Below are 9,902 nucleotides of genomic sequence, written 5' to 3' on the forward strand. Positions count from 1 at the left end.
TTAAAAACCGCTCTTTTGTCTTTCTAACAGCAAGGTACAAGTTTTAATGCACTCAATTAGTTTTTACTGACAACCCTAAAGGTTATCACTAACAAAACCCTTCTTTTTTATCTATATTTTCAAACTTTTCAAATAAGCAATCATTTGGTTTCAAATAAGCAATCATTTGGTTTGGAACCTCTTTGACAAGTGGTTACAGATGAACACGGGTCAAAACCCAGCGTCGGCCTTCGGGCTCCGGCTCAATAAGCACTTTGTTTCTAGAGTTTTTTTAACTCAGAAGCCTGGTGCAGTTCAGCTTTGAAAGTTAATTGCACATATAAATCGTACTACACATCTAAAAGCCAAGTCGTTTTTATCAAGGAAAGAGAAGCTATCAAATGAAACACCACAATTATAGACGACCATCTCTTTGCTTCTAATTACTCTTTACTTCTTTCAAGCTTATAATAGCAAAGCTCAAACTTTAAACATTTGTATATTTTAAACAAGCTAACCACACCAGAAACACCAAGAAGAAACAAAATCCGCAGCTCAATTATTAATATATAGAAACAAGTATTCTGTTGATTTCATCACAAATATATCAAGAACAAGCATAACGAACACAAACACGACGCTGGATTGGTCCTCTACATGAAGGGCAGTCCTTCATTCCCTGTTTTTCATGAAGCTCGTTACATTTCGTACAAACAACTTGATGTGCACATGGGAGGAAAACGACAGACTTTTCTTCTGATAAACACATAACACATTCCCGTTCACGTTTCACTCCTCCATTACCAGGAATCAGGTTGGGCGCATAATGTGTTGGAGTTTGTGGGGAAGTTGAAATTTTGACGTCTGTAAATTTACTTGGATAGCTTCCATCAACGCCTCTTTTTAAAGCAGCTATTTTTGAGGAGCCGGCTTTTAGTCTAAATATGGAGATTTCTTTCTTGAGCTTTTCTATATCTTCTTTGTACTTTTGGAGATTTTTATCGGCTTTTAGTCTTGCTAAATCTTCTCTTGATTTAGCCTTAACATCACCTTCTTGCCTTTCTATTCTAATCTTAGTGGCTTGATTAATCAATTCTTGTTTGGCTTTCTCTTCTTGTTTCCATTTTGTCTGCACATAGAACACCTACGATGAGATATTCAGAAAGCAAATAGTAAAAGACCATAAGTAACTAGAAGGTCCGCTTAATCAAACGTATTTGTCTTATAAATTTGGTATTATATGGACAGTTACACACATTCATACATTATTCACTCCTCATGGATTTTTGATAGCTCCTAAACATACATGTGGAACTTATTTCCTTAAACCTCAGTTTGCTTTTAAAACAAAATGATCAACAGATAAACTTATCAAGTGCATATTGAAGATCTCATAATCATATCAATTACATTTCAGTCCTATCAGATGCATCTCACTAACCTAAGAGTTCACTAGTAGATGTCTATTTTATAGTCCACAATCTAGGGAGACGTTCAAGATAAAAGTCCACTTATAATAGAATGTGATTAAGTGAATAGAGGATTTTGGAAGTGTCGCTTTTGAAGTGTCTAATGGACAGATGTTACATCTTGATGTTCCTTTTTTACAATGCACCTAACACTATTACCACATTATGGTGTAAAAAGGTGTTCAGTATCATGTCTGCACCAGAATTCTTCCTACACTCTCTACCATAAGAAGACTTTTCTCATGATCCCCCACCGTCACACTCGGTTACCTACTTTCAGTTTATTAATTCATTGAACTCCGTTATTTTGAATTGAAATTGTTAAATTAGATAACACATGAAAAGATATTAAGAGCATAAGCATGGTGACTATATATTTTTATGTAAACATGTACTATTGAAAAATCCAAGAATTTAGCTCTTTGGCCCTTCTAAATTACTAGCACATTGTTTGGCAATAGCAGCTGAATGACAAATTGTTGCATAGTAACAGTTTTCTCCATCCCGTAATTAACATTCGAACATTCTCGAAGCAACATAAAACACCATTGTCTCAGTAATTTTAATGTAAATGTCAAAAATGATGGGTAGTATCACAAAATTTTAAAAGATGGCACTGTTGTAGACCACATCAGAGTTTACTCACGAAAACTGTCATATACTTGAATATAGAAGAAAATCACATCACATGTCATAATGCACCGTCTATAAGATAAATAAAGTCCAATATAGTATGAACATACCTCGAGTTCATCTCTTCGTTCTTTAGCCCGCTTCAGATCTTCTTGCAGCTGACCCAACTTACGCTTCTCGGCTATTAGCTCCTCTTGCAACGTTGATTTCTGCTTCTCCCCCAACTGCAGTTGCATCAGTGTGTGTTTCTCTCTCTCCGATACCTCTACACAGCTAGCAGCTGACTGGGCTGCCTGTAAATGTGCAGCCTCCATCTCTAGCCTCAGATTAGCATTCTCCTTTTTCAATCTACAAACGGTGCCATCAGCTCGTCCAACCTGACTACTAGCCTTTAACAAAGCTTTCTCTATATCAGTAAGCTTCTTTAAGGTGTTCTGTTCCAATGTATGCTTCTCTTTCTTTAACCTCTCTACTTCTTCTTTCTCTTTTCTTAGTGTTTTAAGCTCGGCTTTATCTTTACCAAGCCTGCAAGCAGCTTGCATAACCTTCTGGTTAGCCCATTCATTCCATTCCTTCAACTTACTTTGGAGCTCAACTACACGTGGTACAAGCGTTGCAATTGTATCATCTTTTTTATCTTGTGGGATCCACTTCACACTCACAGGGGACTTTTCATTGGGCACGGTAGAAAAATCAATATTTGGAACCTCAGGTAGTGTAATATCTTCGAATTTTTCGAGAACTGAAAGAGAAAACTCGGTTTCAGCCACTGATAATGCTGGAGGGCCCTTTGAAATTGTTTCATCTTTTTTACCTTGTGGGATCCGGTGCTGAAAGGACGTTTCATTGGGCATGGAAGGAAAACTAAGATTTGGAACCTTGGGTAGTGAAAGATCGCTGAATTTTTCAAGAAGTGAAAGGGAGAACTCGGCTTCAGCTACTGATAATGCTGTAGAGTTATCTGTAGAGGAGGACAAAGATGTGATATTGGTATTAGCGTCTCTATTAGATAGTGAAGGGGAAGTGAGGCGGATTTGTGTGGTGCCATTATTGTTTATATCACTAATCATCAAGGAACTACTTTTAAAACTGATACTTGTAGAATGTGACACAGACTTTAGTTTCTTATCAAAAATTAAGCCGCCAAAGTTACCAAGTTTTGCACCTCTAGAAGCCCCTTTGGATCCACGTGAACGGTAGCTTTTCTCCACACGGACTGATTTCTGTCTTGGTACATAATCTCTCTTACCAACGCCGTTGATCTTTTTACTCCCGACAGGTTTATCTTCATGGTTTTGGGAGGAAAGGCTGACGGATTTACTCATGGTCCAAGGATTGGAACTCTTGTTTCCTTTCTGTGACACCAAACTGCAGTAAGCGGCGGGCTTTGGTTTTGTACGAGTAACTGCTGGCTTTGACAATGGCTCTGAAATAATATAATACTCCGCCTCCGCGTTAGATGGACTCAGAAGACTGTCAACACTCTTAACTTCCTTCCTCGACTGGGTTTCAACCGACTTAGAAAAAACACCATTTGAAACCCCATCACCTAACGCATCAACATCCAACGCACACGCATGAGACACATCCATATCCGATATCAACAACAACCACATTGCATCCCCAGTACTAGATCCCGGCCTAGCTTCACGAATAACAGAAACCAATTTCGCAAGTATACACTTCTCCATTTCCTCTAGATTCTCAAACTCATACTCCCTCCGCGGACCAACCACTGATCCGTTTTCAAGAATACCCCTAGTAGTGTCCTCTACATTCGCCACAACGTCTTTACCACCATAACAAAAACCACACCTAAGAACCGCCTTAGTAACATCTTCTTCACTATAACCATACAAAACAAGTTTCTTAACAACATTTTTCAATATAGCATCCAAATTATCCAACAAAAGTCCTTCTAGCTCAAATTCCGTTAAATCACTCCAATCGATATTATCATCACTCCTTTTTAGTTCAACCTTATTCCCTATCTCTAAACACGACTTTCCTAACTCGAGTTTCACCGTATCCACATGTAACTCATCACTCTCACTCGAGCATTCGCTCTCCAAACCCGATGGTAGTGACTGTGATGAATCACCTATAAATTTTCTCTTATTCCTAATTTTCTTTTCTTCACTAACAGAAGCCATCTTTTTTGTATTATATCACACACCTATAAGTATATATATATTTCATAAATCAAACAATAATAATTTCAATATAATAACTGATTGTTAATATAAATTACAAAAAACCTAAAACATTAATTAATATAATACTCCGTATAATATAAGCAAATAATAAATTAATTAAAATCAATACAAAAAAATAATATTCATACCAGAAGCTGTACAGACTTGATTAATTAATTAATTGTATCTGCAACAGGAAAAAAGGAAAACACAAATTTTAATTGTTAACTAATTAATTATACTTTCACAATAATAAAATAGGGTAAATGGTAATACATTATGGATACATTATTCACAATCAATAGATGAGAAAAATAAAAGGGAATTAAATTAAATTGTATAAAAGAAAAATGAAATTAGATATGTTATTGTTGGAATGGAATGTTTTGTACTAGTAGTGGTAGTAACGAAGATACCGAAATGAGAGAATCAACTGTGTGTGTGTGTGTGTGTATGTAGCAGAAAGCATCGGATGAGAATCGAAAATGTGAGAATCAAAATTTTTTGATTGTGTTTGGTTGGATTATATATTTTTTGGGTGTCTCTTTCTCTGCCTCTTTATATATATGCCAAGAAGAAGAAGTTGTTCTTAGGGCATCGTTAATGGTTAATTTATAGAAAAATAATGAAAAATGGTTTTATAACTAGATTTATATCCGCGCAATGGTACTGATGGAGGAGGTGACGGGGGAGTGTGGAGATGGTAGTGAAGACGGTGATGAGGGTGATGGTGATGATGAATGTTAAAGTTGTTATTGTAATTATTTTAAATGTTGGAGATCTATAATATAAGTTATTTCATTAAATGTATAATAGGTATATTAGATGGAAATGTTTAAATTAATAAACGAAGATGAAGGGTATTTTTGGTTTTTCAAAGGCAGAAAGTTTAAATAAAAAAATGGATGGTTTGTTTTATTAGATAGTATAAAAAAGCTTTAAAAACATTTTTTTATATATAAGGAATTATTATATTACAATTAAATATGAGTGATGATTTCTACACTACATATTTTTAACCGTACACCATTAAATGTGGTTTAGAGTGTTAACTGTACAATACTGTGAAACACGTTTAGTGTTGAAAAGCTAAAAGTAGGTAGTGTGTAAATCACTACCCATTAAGTATAGATATAGGATGTTTATTTTCATTAATAGAATAAATAATAACCTTTTTAATAAAAAAAATCAAATTTTTTAGTGATACAAAGTTTTTTGAAAGATTTTTTTAACAATTTTTTTTTATCAAATTGTTATGCTTATAATTATAGGATATTTTCAATAGAGCTTTTTGAAAAGCTTCTTATAAAGTTTTTACTATTTTATAAAAGAAGATGATATATGCACCATGACTTTTTATTAAATTACCACATTGTATAAGTATTATAATAAACTATACGAGTAGATGATGCATAAATGTGGTACCTTAATAAAAACTCATGATACGAATATCATATCTTTTTCATAAAGCTTTATTACAAACTTTTTATCATTAGAGTGAATTTTTTTTTAACAATGGTTAAGAAAATTCAAATGACACACACACTCTCTCATTTGTTTTGTATATAAAGAATAATTAAAATACTTTTTTTGAGGTTTGATCATTGGTGTAATATCTTGGTAAAAGAAAATTTAAAAAACTTCTAATCAATAACTTGATCAATAGAGATTCTTTTGCAAAATGGAACAATTCTTTTTAGAATTTATTTCCTGATTTTTTTTCCATATAACTACACCCGATTATTTTCGCTCTTTATAAAATCCATCACAACAAATATTTTTAACTAATATTTTATTTTTCGTTATAGATTAATTAATCGATTATCTGGCTGATAGTGATTTTAAATTGAAAATTTATTTTGCGAGAAAATTTTTCTATTATAGACCCGATTAAGATAGCATATGATAGACCTTCCGATTCGTATATAATTCACATTTTTCAAAATAAAAACCTCTTTTAACAATGTGAAAAATAAATGATTTGGGTAGACTTGATATTAGGATTGCGAAATTGACAAACAATTTTGAACTACTAAATTATATTTACTGAAATATTCAAATGTCTCACGTTTTTATCTGTTTGTATATAAAGAAAAAATAAACTAAACTAAACTCCTCGTGTAATACATTGTTACTAAACTCACGTATATGATCTTTACTATCACTGTTAATCTGTAATTGCATTTCTTTTCATCACACCACCGTCAAATTATGTCATCTTTAAATAAAGTACTCAAGTAATGATGTGGATACATTAGTCAAGCGGACAAGCGGTGATCTTAGGTGGCGGATGTAAACTCATGACCTATCTATAAATAAAAAGTTTAGACTTTTGACACACTAATCACAACATGAAACGCAGTAGTGGCTCAATGGTAATCAATAATAAAACAAGTGAAACAAGGGCTTTAAGCCTCAAATATTCGAATGCCTTATATTTTTCTAGTTATGCATATGATTATGTAAAAATGAGAATTAGAGAACTTAAGTTTTATTAATTGGGTGATAGTTGCTTCAACAAATACAAGTTTTTCAAAACTTAACTTATGCGAAAAATTGTATTTGGTTAAACATCACATAAAAGATTAGATGAAATAACATTTCTAATCTTTTAGGAGTTATTTTATCATTTCCATTTAGTGTTTAAAATTTTTGCATTTAATCAGTTTGAAAAATTATACTCTATTTAGAATATCATTAGTTTCTTACCTGAAAAGGCCCTGATAATAAGAATTTGCTTTAGGCCTCCGATTTGATTGAGCCGCCACTGATGAAACGCCCCGTAAATAGTATCCGCTGCAACACGCGGATACCATGCTCATTGTTTACTTAAAAAAGCCAAATATTACATAGTAATATTTTGTAAAAAAATGTTATATAATATTAATATCATGACGATACATTTACATCAAATTTAAAGTTTGTAAGAAAAAATTCATATAATTATACTTTATAATGTTAACATTATATAAGTTATATAATATATTGTTAATATTATATAAGTTATTCCATCATTTTTTTTGAATGTCGGTTGGTCAGAGCATGTTCACCCCATATGTGATCTATACACCCACCGGACAGGATGTCATCGTGGTAATTCACAGGGAAAACCCCTGATAGATCACCAAACGGCACGATATCTACGACATTAAATGCCATTTGGTGTAAAACCTGCGTCCTCTTGAATTCGAACCATGGTTGCCCAAGAAACAAACCTTCATTGGAGGTCTAGGATGCCAGTGAACTATCAACCAATTATGTAAAGATGAAAAGTTACTCAACTTGATTTTCATGTGATATTAACTATCACACCATCGTATTTATTTTCATCACGCCATCTTCAAATTATCTATAAATAAAAGTAGTAGAGTAATGACATAGGTCTAGCATTATTTAAACGGTGATCTTTCGTGATGAATGTAAAGTCGTGTTCGACTGTCAAGTTAACAAGCTCTCAAATAAAAAGTTACTAATTAAACTGAATTTTCATATGATATCAACTACTAATCGAATCATTTACCCTTTTTAACATTGTTTGACAAAAACTCATGACCCACCGTCTACTATATATAATTTTTGGAAAAATATCCGTACTGCAAACTTTACTTAAGCTTAGGTATTGACATATTGAAAAAAGATACATATTACACCTTTGAATTTAATAAAAATACATCACCCCCCTGAATTTTACATAAACCTCCTCTTAATTTTACATAATCCCCCTCTGCTTTACCTAAGATAGGTACTGCATGTTTTACCTAATCTTTCTCCTTTCAAAATACCTCATTTTTTTATTCACTAATTTAAACATATTCACCAAAGATACCTATAATACCCTTAATGAAATATTTACAACATAAATCCCTCAGCCTTTAAAATAAATATATTATTTCTTTTTACATCAATCACTTTTACATTAATACCCGCACCACTACCACCACCAACACTGTTGCCGCCATCACCACCCGTTGCTGCCGTCACCACACCGCCGCAACGCGCGGACATTTGTATAGTATATAGCAAATCTCATTTTTCACTTTAAGTTTCAACATTTAACATTCAACAATTTATCAAAACCACATTATATCAATAATTAATTAAGCTATCCTTTTAAGAGGGTATATAATTTTCTAATTTTTACTTAGCTTTAAATATACATTTAATATACCTATAATATCTCTTTTTAGTTTACAAAATTTATCTTTTAACCTAAAAAAATAATCAAATTATCACTTTTATGATAATTAGATACACTACTCACACTCTTCTTTGCCACCTCCCGTCGCCGCTACTATTACATCATTGCCCAGTTAACATCATAGTCCCATTGCACAATTACCTTTTTAGCAATACTAGCTTATTAACCCGGGTTCAACCCGGGAATATTGATAAAAGTTTTATAAAAACGTATCTTCGTCATTGAAGTTGCATCAGTCCAACGGTACTCATAACCTCGAAATAATATACCTTATAATTAACTTATTAACCCGCATAATATGCGAATAATTTAAAATTCTATTATGGCAAAACTATTGAAATGATTACCATGTATATATTATTAAAGTTTTTAAAAGAAAATAAAAATATATTTTTAAAGAAAAACATTCTTAAATAACAAAAATAGAAATGCAATAAATTTTAAAAGGAAAGTTTTTATGACATCATAAATAAATAAAGTTAAAAAGAATAAAACTTTAAGAATAAATTTGAAAATGACAAATAAGCTATTTATATAAATTAGCGATGTCATAACAATTTTCTTTTATTTAGTATAGAGATAGTTAGTATTTATTAACCGATTTTGCAAATATTATTTTGTATTTTGAAGATTATTACAAGCACTCAAGCAGCTTATTTTTGCCCAAATTAACTCTTATTACTCTCAACGCATTTAATACTCTTTTTATATTTAAAAAAATATTTTGATAGGCTATTATCTATACTCTATATTAAAAAGAATAAACCTAGTATTGAAAGTTACATGGGAAAATATTAGAAATACTCTCTATTAAAATAACACACCCTAAATACAATATACCCCCACCCTAAATGAAATATATACATCATCAGTCATTCAACTTTTAAAATAACATATTAAATACAGTTACATCAATAATCTACGCTATTCGTTGTCACAACCATCAGTCACTGCCGCATTTACGCAGACACCATGCTAGTTGTAGATTTACGATGATTTTCAATGCTAGCTCGATTGCAGCTAGATTGCTCAGTAGGGACTACTAATGGACTATCAGAAACGAAGTGGGGAGTTTTCCAAAACAGAAATAAAATCGTACACTTGACTGAGAAATAGCATAATACTTCTTCGTGAATGCGGCGTTGTATTATTGTCCGCTCATCCCCTTCGTCAGCTCTTTGATCGGGATACTATTACCTAGGTTCCCCTTTTTCTTCGCTCTTTCGGAACCGGTACAGAAATGGGTGCTTTTTCTACGTTGTTTACCTTAGTTACTGGGGGTTTCGGGGAAGACCTATGTGGGGCACCTTTTGGGTGTGGGATGCCCGTGTGTTACTCGTAAAAGTTTATTACTTACCCAAATCAAGTTTATTAGTTACAAAATTTGTTAACTATACTATACTGTAGTTTTTTTTTTTTTTGAAATGT

The 9,902-nt window shown here is 32.5% G+C and overlaps 1 protein-coding gene across 4 annotated transcripts; it reads right to left on the reverse strand.

Annotated features, from left to right (window-relative positions):
• Nucleotides 1-517: 517 nt before the first annotated feature.
• On the reverse strand, nucleotides 518-4,792 carry LOC122579336 (putative E3 ubiquitin-protein ligase RF298). Of its 4 annotated transcripts, none has more exons than XM_043751511.1 (5): nucleotides 4,693-4,792; nucleotides 4,426-4,463; nucleotides 2,896-4,257; nucleotides 2,192-2,823; nucleotides 518-1,123 (listed from the first exon to the last, which is right to left on the reverse strand). In XM_043751511.1, the coding sequence occupies exons 3-5, from the start codon at nucleotides 4,232-4,234 to the stop codon at nucleotides 587-589; spliced, it is 2,508 nt and encodes an 835-aa protein (XP_043607446.1). In that variant the 5' UTR covers nucleotides 4,235-4,257; nucleotides 4,426-4,463; nucleotides 4,693-4,792; the 3' UTR covers nucleotides 518-586. The 4 variants fall into 4 exon arrangements, with proteins under 4 accessions (XP_043607446.1, XP_043607454.1, XP_043607433.1 ...); XM_043751519.1 differs by having other exon boundaries at nucleotides 2,192-3,042; nucleotides 3,247-4,257; nucleotides 4,693-4,791; XM_043751498.1 differs by having other exon boundaries at nucleotides 2,192-4,257.
• Nucleotides 4,793-9,902: the final 5,110 nt, after the last annotated feature.

Source organism: Erigeron canadensis, chromosome 1 (assembly GCF_010389155.1).
Source record: "Erigeron canadensis isolate Cc75 chromosome 1, C_canadensis_v1, whole genome shotgun sequence".
Classification (NCBI taxonomy): domain Eukaryota; kingdom Viridiplantae; phylum Streptophyta; class Magnoliopsida; order Asterales; family Asteraceae; genus Erigeron; species Erigeron canadensis.